General features: G+C 25.6%; 2 protein-coding genes across 3 annotated transcripts; both read left to right on the forward strand.

Moving 5' to 3' along the window:
* Positions 1-939: 939 nt before the first annotated feature.
* Positions 940-4,633, forward strand: LOC111027335 (GDP-D-glucose phosphorylase 1). The gene is made up of 6 exons (XM_022305693.1): positions 940-1,082; positions 1,153-1,367; positions 2,129-2,276; positions 3,884-4,031; positions 4,107-4,209; positions 4,526-4,633. The coding sequence occupies exons 2-6, from the start codon at positions 1,182-1,184 to the stop codon at positions 4,631-4,633; spliced, it is 693 nt and encodes a 230-aa protein (XP_022161385.1). The 5' UTR covers positions 940-1,082; positions 1,153-1,181.
* Positions 4,634-5,633: 1,000 nt separating this feature from the next.
* On the forward strand, positions 5,634-11,699 carry LOC111027333 (Bardet-Biedl syndrome 7 protein homolog). Of its 2 annotated transcripts, XM_022305691.1 has the most exons (15): positions 5,758-6,106; positions 6,169-6,292; positions 6,362-6,476; positions 6,682-6,811; positions 6,884-7,080; positions 7,160-7,337; positions 7,402-7,486; positions 7,554-7,662; positions 8,113-8,227; positions 8,298-8,453; positions 9,851-10,047; positions 10,789-10,959; positions 11,033-11,142; positions 11,204-11,434; positions 11,516-11,699. In XM_022305691.1, exons 1-15 carry the CDS (start codon positions 5,999-6,001, stop codon positions 11,650-11,652), a joined length of 2,163 nt encoding a protein of 720 aa, XP_022161383.1. In that variant the 5' UTR covers positions 5,758-5,998; the 3' UTR covers positions 11,653-11,699. The 2 variants fall into 2 exon arrangements, with proteins under 2 accessions (XP_022161384.1, XP_022161383.1); XM_022305692.1 differs by lacking the exons at positions 5,758-6,106; positions 6,169-6,292; positions 6,362-6,476 and adding an exon at positions 5,634-5,744.
* The last annotated feature ends 544 nt before the right edge of the window (positions 11,700-12,243 follow it).

Raw genomic sequence — 12,243 nt, forward strand, 5'->3', positions numbered from 1 at the left:
CCAATGTTACCCGTGCGGGGCTTTGCCCCATCACCCCCAATACGGCTGTCGGCTATACGGTAATACACACTAAGGCACTAGGCATCAATTAATATCATTTCGAATAAAATTATGAATTAGAGTTGTCAAAAAGTAAGAAAAAAATTAAAGTATTGAATCTGATTTTCAATCAACAATCTTTTTTTGACGATATATTATAACCAATTATTACAACGATTATTACATTCATGGATGAACAAGGGGTGCGATCGGGCATCTACATTTTCAGTAGTTCCATAATTTTTGGTTTTTTCAATTTAAAATAAATAAATTAAATAGGAAATATATGACCGTGGCATTAATGCATTACCAATACAAACTGGAATAAACACATTCTTATAAACCCAAAGTTACACTTTACATAATATTTGTAACTCAAAATAATCTGGAGGTGCTAAGCACCTCCGTATGTGCGCCAATATACTGACGAGGCGCGCTTGACATCTACCTACTAGCTACCTACAACTGTACAGTACTACAGTAGACTCAGTAGAGCGATTACCTACAGGCTACAGTCTACTTGTCTTGTACGCTTTTTCAAATTATAAATTATATAAGGAGGTAAGACGTAAGTAGGTACATTAAGTAAGTTTATTACGTCTTACCTATGTTATATGTAGCCATATAGGAAACAAGAATTGGACGTACAGTTATGATTTAAAAGTAGGTAGGAACCTAGATTATAATACCTACTACCTATTGTACAATTGTACTATAATTGGTACATATTTCGTTCTTATCTAATTTGATTTAAGTGACACTCGTCCAAGTAAGAGCTAATAAATGTATTAATTTGGAAAACAGTAAATAAATACATATCAACAGCTGTTTTTTTCATATCACATGGAATGTTTATAGATAATAGTCAAACTCATGCTTTAATGATAAAAACATAAAACTATTTAAACTGAGTATAATGTATTCTACGTGCTAACTGCTAACCAAGTCTTGGAGTTTAACTTTCCTTGGGATTTTTATTTTTTATTATTTATTATTATATAATATCTCAGATTATAAAAAAGATATGAATATATAATAAATAGGTATTATATTATAATTAGTTAGAATTTAAATAACTGACGTCAAATTTAAACTTCATAAACTCTAATCTAGACACCTGGTAAAAATCAATTATTCAAGAAATGTTTTATTACGATGACAAAGATTTAATATTGACAACATCATGGAAATCATTATCTGTCAATTCGAAATTTGATGAAACTTTAAAAAGTCTATGGAGAGAAAAGGAAGATGAAGGGCTATTTAGGTACAAATATAAAGAAGAAAATGCAACCATGTTGCCTGGAAAGTATGGTTTTCTCGCAGTTGTAAGTTTATTAAATTATCTATACCTATCAGGGATTGGCAAGTATATTTTTATTGGTGTCTGGATGATGAAAATAATAAAATAAACAAGGTTAGAAAAATAAATTCTGTTATAATAGTAGGTACCTATACTTTTTATTGTATCAAAATCTTAAAAACGAATGATTAAATCTGTTACATAAATGTATTAGCAGGGTTCACTAATGATAACGTCATTTGTCGCCGTGAAGGTATCTTGTTATTAAATACATTACAATTTGGTCAAAGTTACAATTAAATTATTTATTTTATGTTAGCATCTCCTATAAGTATTATTTAATAATTTTAAAAAGTTGTACATAATATTTTAATTTTTAAGTATTGTTTTTTAAATCCTTAATTTTATTTCTGTATCACTAGTAAATTTACAATATCATACCTATGCGAGCTATAGTGAATTTATTGAAAAAGTTACTATAGGTATTGAATTGTCAATGGTGTTGACTGTTGCAGGCATATTATTTTAAAATAACAATTCCTACTAGAGTTTCATGAATGAATTAAAATATACATTTTCTTTTTACTATTAATTTATATGATGATAATTTTAAATTAATAAATATAATTTAAATATAGGAGACAGTCCAGTTGTCTACCTTTTACAGACCCGATTTGGACCTCTATTTGCCAACCATTGCTCTATACTATAAATATAAATTGTAATTTCACCTACTTATTACTAAGCTCTAATAAATTATAATTTCATTAAATATTGTTATTATAGTTAAACATTGATAGAGGTACCAAACGTCGTAAACCAAACATATTTGCTAATGTGTTAGAACCGTTTAATGATGATTTGTTCAATTTTACAAAGGTCAATGCAGGAGAATATTTATTCAAATTCAGTCATGCATCAAATATTTCTTCTAGTAAGTTTAATTACTTATTTCAAATAAACCATCATTCAATTTACTACCTCATACTATGTTTCAGAAATGCAACCAAACATTTTCTGTAGAGGGTCCTTAAAATATATTTAGTTTTCAATTTATTGTTGAATTATTATTATAATCTACATTAATGCCAAATAAAATTGATATGAATGTACTCAAATATTATCTAGATCTTTCTCTGGTTTTGCTGCTGCTGCTGCTTCTGTTCTGTTTTTCTGCTCTTTAGGCATGATATAATCATCAGATTACCATGGCAATATTACCTGAAAGCCTGATGTTTGAATTCTGTACATTTATTTATGTACCATATTTTATCCTTAAAGTTTAAATAGGTAGCTGTGAGTGTTTTTCCTTAAACCGCACAAAAACCTAAAATAAAATATCTTTAATATATACCATGTGTCTGTAGAAACAGAATACACTTTATCACTCACTACCCTGTAATTAATTTTCAATTATGTTTGCGGAACATTCAACTAGACTAATAGAATAATGGACCATACATTTCTATGACTTTCAATTTTTCACTCATTTAATAGCGTTTAATAGCAACCCTTAATTTGAATATCATTTTTGGATTGATTTTTTTTTCAAGTAATTTTAATCTGTCAACATGTATTCTAAATCCAAAATTTGCAAAATTAGAGCTAAGCATAATTTAAAAATAAATAAATAAATTTAGTACATTTAACTTTTTTTTTTTTAATTTTGCATATTTTTCTTTCTAAACACCATGATTACATAATGTCTAATAATAAAATAAATTACTAATTCTTAAAAAATAATTTATTTATTAATTTAATCATAACAAGTTTGAATGTATCATGTTGTTTAGAAGGAAAAAATATGTACAGTTGAAAAAAAAAATCTGATTTAGTAAATTTATTTATTTTTAACTCTACATAGCTCTAATTTTGAATTTAGAATACAAGTTGATGAACCATAATTACTTTAAAAAAAAAACAATTAATCCAAAAATTATATTCAAAATAGGGGTTGTCATAAAAAAAATTAAATTGTTTTGCGTATGCTTAAAATATATGAGTTAAAAAAATTGTAAACTATAGAAATGTATGAACCATTAACCTAGTTAAATGTCCCGCTAACAGAATTGAAAATTATTTATAGATTAATGAATGATAAAGTGTACGTTGTTTCCACGGTCACGCGGTATTTTAGACTATTGTTTTAAGGAATAATTATTTCAATCATTTGGCAATAAATTAAAAATATAGTAGATAGATTAAAAAAAGGTTTTAGCTGTAAAAAACATTTAATTAATTTTAATTAAACAGGTGTATGCTAGATTGAAATAACCATTTACATATAATTATTCAAGCTTTAGAAATATGATACTATTATTGTTATTATTATATAAATATCATATAGAATCACCAATTAATTTTAAATCATGGAATACTTGGAAGTCATATGAAGTATGTTCCTTATATCAAGTAAAAATGTATAATTTTAAAGGAAAAATCATTTTATTTTTAATTGAATAGATAAATAATACAAATAATATTACCACTGTAAAAGTACTTTAAGAATGGTTCATTTTAAATATTGTGTGATTTATTTAGATACAGATGATACCTTGGCAATTAATGCAAGTCCTTTAGGAGACTTTCATTCATTAATTTTACCAAAAATCAATAGTAAACTACCTCAAGTTATTGATGAATATAGTTTGAATATTGCTATTCAATTGTTACTCCTAAGTGCATCTCCGTAAGTTACCATTCTTATAATTTTATACAGTTATACCAATCATATTAAACTTTTATATACCCTAAACATTTATAGGGCAATACGCGTTGGGTTCAATAGTTTATGTGCTTTTGCTTCAGTGAACCATCTTCATTTACACCTGTATTATTTACAGTATAAAATGTACCTTGAGTATTGTGTAAGTGAAAAATTCTTAAATTAGTATTTAATATGTAAATTATGTTGAATACAAATATTCGGTAAAATGTTTGTAAAAAAAAATTATAAATTCATTAAAATACATTTTGTTATAACTTTATAAGCATCTAGTTAATTTCTGTGAAACTTAAATTATTTAATAATTTCTTATCATACAATTGTCCAAACTAAACTATGGTCAAAGAAGATTGTGTCATAATTTATTTAAACAATTTATAATTTATCGAATAATTTTAGCCATTGACAAATATATGACTACAGAATATATCACACTTACATTATTTAATATTTTTCAGGATATAGAACAATTTAGTGGTCCTTGTCATAAGATTAAAGATTATCCTTCCAAAGGATTTGTATTTGTACTGAAAAGCAATGACTTGCTGTCCAATTTTGTCAAGTAAATTCAATATTGTAGTCCTTGTACTGAAATTGATTAATTATTATTCGTGATAAATAATAACATAATTTATATATTTTAGGACAGTTTATATCATGATTAATTACCTTCAGCAAAAAAATATTCCTCATAATATTTTTATTACCCGAGCACTAGTTAAAGATTTAAATGTCACCGATTTTAATAATTCAAGAAATTGTGTGAGAGTTTTTATTTGGGCGAGAATTTCATCAGGTAAATTTTACGTACGCCCCTAAAATAATTAAATTTAAAAAAGATACAAACCATTGTTTTGAAAATGCTGCCTTTACTATAGTGCCGCTCTAGGCTGGGCCTAAATATCTTGATCTGGCCTTGTATACATATTTATTTATAATATTAAATATAAAATAATTTGAAAATGAAATTTTTTTAAGGTTTTTATAAATTTCATAATCTCTAGTATTTTTATGATAATACTTTTTGAGTTTTCTTATTTATGTAAAATTGTAAAATGTTAATATTTTCTAGGGGATAAAAGTATGGATAAATTTTCTCCAGCAACTTGTGAATTGTTTGGTCACTTAGTATTTAAAGGTAATATAAAACTTATTTATAAGCTTAGTACTTGTTTTAGAGGGTGTAGTTGTTTAGTTACTGTTTTATTGAAATTGTTAAAGTTTTTTTGACTTTTATATTATAATCAATAACCATAGCAGCATAGCCTATAATGTTAGATATAACTTAATCATAGAACTAAAAAGTTATGTTTTAAGAAATAATTTATATTTATAACATTTTTTTATAGAGTCTCCTGTTTTAATCAACTGTAATAAGTGTTATGAAACTAGTTGCTATGCTTAGATACTTTAGGTACTCAGGTATTACTCCACATCCAAACTAACCTATTGATAATTTATTTATGGTTTTTAGCTAAAAACATCTTCAGAAAAACATTTTCTATAATTAATAGAACGACAAGAATCAGTCATAATATAAGTTATATTTTATTTCAGATAAATCTGAGTTTTCTGAAGTCACAGAAAACAGTGTGGCCAAAATTCTTACAGATGTAACGGAATCTTCATTTTTATTAATTGAAAACGACATAAAAAATTTGTACTTAACAATATGAAGTAAGTTATAATCTTAAAAATAAAAGTTTTGTTGAAGTACCAATTTGTTTTACATTTTTGTTAAAATCATGTTTATTATAATTCCTATACAACGGTTTTCATTAAAATTAAGGGATACATTTTCCCTCCTTACTATGTATGTTTACAGTCTTGTACCCATAGCAACCACTTGGTAATGTAGTCATTACTTGCATTATCAGTTAACTAGTCTTTTAAAAATGTTTTGACTTGTATAATATTATACTTAATTAAACATGGAGCTTTATAGAGTAGATTACACATTGTTAGGCATGGTTTCTTCTAATTGCATGAAGGTTTTGCCAATTTCTCAAAGTGATGAAGCTGAAAAGAAAACACAAAAAGTAACATGCTATCAAAACAAAATATAATTTATTTTTACTATTCATTTTCGCATTAAATGTAGATTATTGTTGGCGATCAAGAAGGAATTGTACAAATGTTTCAAATTAGAAAAGGGAAAATAAACATGTTATTCAAAACATTACCTTTAGAAAAAATAACTGAAGTTTGTTTAGGAGGAGCTCTTGGTATCTAATCAATTTATTAGTCTAATTAAAAGTCATGTTAATTAATCAAGATAATTAATACCTTCCAAGGTACTGTTCAAGATAAAATATTTTTGTCAATGGGTACATCTGTTCGTGGCTATACTAAAAAGGGTCGAATGTTTCTAAGTTTTGATACTGGATTATTGGAATCAATTAAATGCATGTGAGTGGATTCTGAAAATAATTGATGTATAATTTGTTTATTGTGATAAAATTGAATATAAGTAAATGGTTATAATATTAAATGCATTATAATTTATAAATTATACTTAATACAATATATGTATTGGGACTTTTTATATAAATCATCATCAGCGTTAATAACTGTAAGTAATGAATTTACTATTCATAAAAATATTTTTTAACAGGTATGTGACTGGAAATGAACTTTTGGTGTCGGGAAAACATATATTTAGTCACTTTAATGATTGCAAAGACATTAGCACTTATTTATGTCCAGAATTAATTAATAGCATTATAACATTAGATGTAATAAAGGTATAATAAACTATAAACTATCATTATGATTTTGTTTAATTGAATGTTGTCTGAGTAAACATATTTATTTAGATGCAAGGTGTAATGCCTATTCTAGCATGTGCAGATTTGTGTATACGAATACTTGAAGGTTCAACTGTAAAAGAAATATTTTATTTATCATCAGAGCCAATTAGCTTGCATTTAATGAAAAACAACGGAGGTTCATATGGAAATGAAGTATTAGTGGGACTGCAAAGTGGTCATGTTGTACTTCTAAAAATAGAAAAGTATATTTTAATTTTAAATACTGATTAGTTAGGTTATACTAATTCTAAAACTTGAATTAATTTTTAATTTACATGTTAGAAATGCTTCTACTAGTATTCTTTGGGAACTGGTAACTCAATCAAAACAAGGAGCCGTAACATGTATTGATTGTTATGAATTTAATGGAGAGGATCATCTTTTAATCGGTCGCCAAAGTGGTTCTGTTGAGGTTTATTCATTAGAATCACATTCTGTCCCTATTGAAAAATATAAATATGTAATTTTAATATATTTTATGATTCAATGTCAATGTGTTATTTATAAATGTTAAATTATTTTAGAGTTGTTCAGAGAGTATAACTTCAATCCAAGGTGGAGCTATAAGAAGTTTTGGTATTCCAGAAATTGTTGTCACAACTTTTACAGGTTTAGTTAAATTAACTACCCAACATTTTATATTACTTAAATAATGATAATTGTATAATTTTTTTAGGTTGGCTTTTTGGATTAAATTTTGTTGATCAACATATTGATAAAGAAATTGTATTGGAATCATCAAACATAATTTTGAATGATGAAAAACAAAAAATATTAGATATAAGGTAAAATGATTATATTTTAGTGTTTTAGTATTAAATACACATTATTTGTAGTTTTTACTCCATTCAGGATGAAAATGTCCAAATTTGCTTATTAATACTGTTAACTAACCTACCAGCAATTATCACTATTCTTTGGTAATAGTATGAACAAGTACTAGTTTATATTATATTCTAGCAATTACTACCTTACCTACCTAAGATAATTTTTGGTGGCACAGTTATAATCTTATAAATATTCATCTGTGAATTTGAGCATTCTTATCCTATAATAGTTATATTACATAAAAAATTATAATTATAATTTATATTATAGTTATAGTTATTAGTTATATATTCTATTTATGTAATGTAATAATTAATTTTAATTTTTTAATCTTGTAATGTTAAGTATTTAAATTGGAATAAATATTTAGTTATTATTTGATTTGAATCTAATTAAAAATGTTGTAGGACTGAAGTAAGTGATCTGGAAAGACAAGTAGCTATAGAAAGAAACAAATACTTGGAGTTCACCCAAAAAAGTTCGAGACCTTCTGTTTTACCTTATTTAGCTATTAAGAACTCAGTGAGAATAATATATCATTTTCAAATAAAAATTAAGTTAATAAATTAAAAATATTTCTTTTTTTTTACAGATGTTTTTGGATTCAGAAAACTTAATTTATCATTTAATCATTGAACTTGAAGCCACTATTGATAATGTTTTATTGCAATGCAATTGTTTAATTAATTTGATTGATGTTGAAAACAATAATAATGCTGTAGTGAGCAAGAGTAAATGTAAAGAAGAGGTATAGTACTTTATATTATTTATTTAATGGTATTGCCATACATAAAAACACATGTTCCTCAATCAACCTTAACTATCACACTAATCTAATGGCAATAATTATCAAAGCTCAAAGACTAATAATATCAAGTACATATTATATTTGGTATGTTGCATGTGTGTTAGACAGAAATAACACACATGCGGTGTAGTATCCTGTAGTACTTAATGACTAATGCGAAGTGACGAATAAAAGTGCTACATATACTGAAATTTATTGTTTTACTAAAGCCATGCAATTTAATTTGGCGAATAACAATTTACAAGTAAATAGATCACAGTAAAGGTGATAGTGAAATAGTGTCATGTACCAATATACTAAGTCACATTACTTTCTTAATTAATGCGTTTTTATGGTAGATACATTAGGGTGGAACTAAGATTTTTTTTCTCATATTTTTAATTTGATCTGTATAATGAAAATTATATTATGAATGATGAAAAAATTAATAAACTTTAATAGATTGCTTAATGAATTTAAAAATTCAAACTATAAGATAATAATATTTTTGTAATGCTTAATATAACCCATACATTTGAATTGTTTATCATGTTAAGAATAATAAAAAAAAGTACATACTGGGTTATCATATTACATTACTCTTTTATTGATAAAATATATATTATGTAGGTACTGTATTTTAGCTCTCTCATGATCTTATAATTTTATTTATACTAATTAACTGATACAAAACATTGAGTGCCTTAAACAGAGTCGTAAATTGTTTAGGTATTTTCCTTTTCTTTTTTCATTAAAGTGAAATTGTCAGTCTGGGATCTAAAGGAATTAATAAAAGCATAATAAATGTTATTAAATAATTTCATTTATGCTATAATTATACATTTTATGTCAGTAATATGTATTTTCTAAAATTTTATTTTAATATTGTTATTTCTTTCATTGGCTTTATTATCTATTTCATTAAAAAATGCTTAACTAAAGATTTTAAATACAAATTTCATAAGACCTCAATCTTAAAAAAAAAAAATGGCTGAGACCTTGAAGTTGATTGCTTGCTATCCTGCAGGGCCAGGTTGACACTGTGTAGAGGTGAGACTGAGCCTCACAATTTAATAGTAAAACACCTCATTTGTATTATGTTACCATGGATTTTATTTTTTTTCCATGATAAAATATTATGTGCAAAATATTAAATATGTATATTTGTCAATAAAATTTAAAAACTAAGTTAAACCTTAAAAAAATTTTTATAAATAAAATATAATACAATGATCATTGAATATTACCATGTTAAACATTTTAATTTAACCTGACTTAACAGTTTATTCTGTTTAAAATAAATTCAGTTATTATTCAATTTTTTATTCAATTTAAAATATTTTTGTCTTTTTTTTCAGGATAATAATAAATTATTGATTACGTACAGATGTCAGTTAAACACTACAAAATTAGAATTGAAAATGTGGTCACACGAGGGTGATCATGGAATTTTAACTCTTTATATTACACCTTTATTACAACCTAAATGTTGTCAAGTTTGTAAATTTCCTATCAAGCCACTTTTATATCATCAAAGAACTAAAAAAAATATTGAGTAAGTTGTATTATAGGTTTTAAGTACTTATCATGTAAGTGTATTTGGCGAATAAACAGTACGGAACCGGGTGACAGTATTGTGCTAAACAGTTCCCACCCGGTTCCGGTTTTCGAATGGAAAAATAAGGTGTTAAGAACTTATATTTTTAATTAGAAAATTTAGAATTTTAAACAATTATTTAGTTTAAAGGTATGCTTATTAAGATAATAATTATTTATTTTGTTAAAAGGACGCTACACCTGCATTTGTTGTCTCTGTCTTACAAAATGAAAACATTGCAAAAACGGTTTCCCACAGGAAAGAACCTAGAAGGCTGCCGTTTTAACTAAGAAACCAAATTTTTCACCATAAATAGAGGAGAATTTTTACTGTGTCTTAGATCTTTCATTTTTTAAATAAGACCAATATGGCAAAAGTTATTTCATTTTTAAAAACGTGAAAACATCAGATTTTTAAAAGTTTTATAACTATTTTCTTATTAATGATATCAAAAAAATAAAATGTTACGATACAGAAAATATTATTTTCTGTATTTTGTAAACTTTTGGTATCTCTACTAGGACTATAGACTGAGTGGTTCTATTCCACGGGAAACAGGTTTTGCTATGTTTATTGTAAGACAGAGAAACACATGCGGGTGTAGCGTCCTCTTAAGTTAAATATTTTAAAAAGGTGATAAAATATGATTGGTCTAATACTGATACCATTAAAATACTTATATTAAAAAATTGTTTTTAGGTATCAGCCTCAAAGTTTTATGACATTGTCTGGTGGGTTTAGTCTTTCTGAAGCTCATTTGTGGATTTCAAACTGCTTGCCAGGGTTCCCTGAGAAACCAGCTTCTCAAGATAACTTGGAGTATTCTTTTGAATCGATAATATTAGATACAGTTTTATTGTGCGCATATAGGTAGTTTATTTAATCATGTTTAGGTGCCATTAACCTAGTTTAAAATTATCTTACCCCAATGTCATTATTTTAGTCGAGGATCAATAAACATAAAAACTGACAATATTACTGCAATTTCAATCCTCAAGGACAACTTTAGTAAAGATGCTACTAGGAAAAATATTAAATTGGACATGACTTATGGTTTGTAAATTGGATTGCCTGGATTATTAGTTCATTAAAAATACATGTTTATTCTGTACAGAAATATCAGAAGGTAGTTTAATATTGATGATTGATGCAATTGTTTCTAAATTGAAAACTGACATAAAAAATGACAAGACATTGAAGCTTATTAATGCTATAAAACAACTATCAGTCAATCCTAATGCAAATGGAGAATCACTTACAAAAGAATATTTACTGATGATTTCAAATGAAGACAAATTGAAACAAGAAGTATCTCAGAGACCATCACGCATGCAGCGTTTACAAGGTATAATAATTTAATGAAATTAATTTTCAAATTAAAATTTTTTTAAGTATTTATAATATATTTTAATTTTTACTCAATTAGCTATTATGATGGCATTGTTTGATGATTGGCACAAATTGAAAGGATTAAATGTGAAACCTAACTCACGAGAGGATTTACAAGAAGCTCTACAGACAGGCAATACATTGGACTCATTAATCAACATGTTTGAACTTTAAATGTTATCTAATTAATTCAATAAAGTAATATATAAATATAAACTATATTATGCATAAATCTGTGTAAACACATGTAATTTTTGAAACTTCTTAATTCTGAAGTAAACACATTAAGACATTTACTAATTTGAACGACATTAGATTTACGTTGGTTTTTAAGGATTTGTTGAATCGGTATTAATTTTTTTTTGTTTACATTAAAAATAGGTATATCTAGAATAAAGAAATAAAATCAACATAATAATAATCGTTCATAAAAGGATTTGTATAATATATTTCAACTGAAGCAAAATAAAAACAATAGAAATATAGATTAATTTAAACCCAGGTGGAGTCAGTTATTACATATTACAGCTAGTATAAATTATATAAATTATTAATCAATCCAACAATAATAATTATTGTTAAGACTAAAAAAGATAGGTACCTATTAAAAAAAAAAATACTTTGTAGTTAATTTTTTTTAAATTATAAAATAAATTCAAGATGAATTCCTGATCCTTGTTTTTAGTTTCAACCAATCATATTAAAGATAGTAAAATTACTACCTATGGTAAAAATATAAATGTGTCACAAAATATACATACTTTT

Source organism: Myzus persicae, unplaced genomic scaffold, assembly GCF_001856785.1.
Source record: "Myzus persicae strain clone G006 unplaced genomic scaffold, MPER_G0061.0, whole genome shotgun sequence".
NCBI lineage: Eukaryota > Metazoa > Arthropoda > Insecta > Hemiptera > Aphididae > Myzus > Myzus persicae.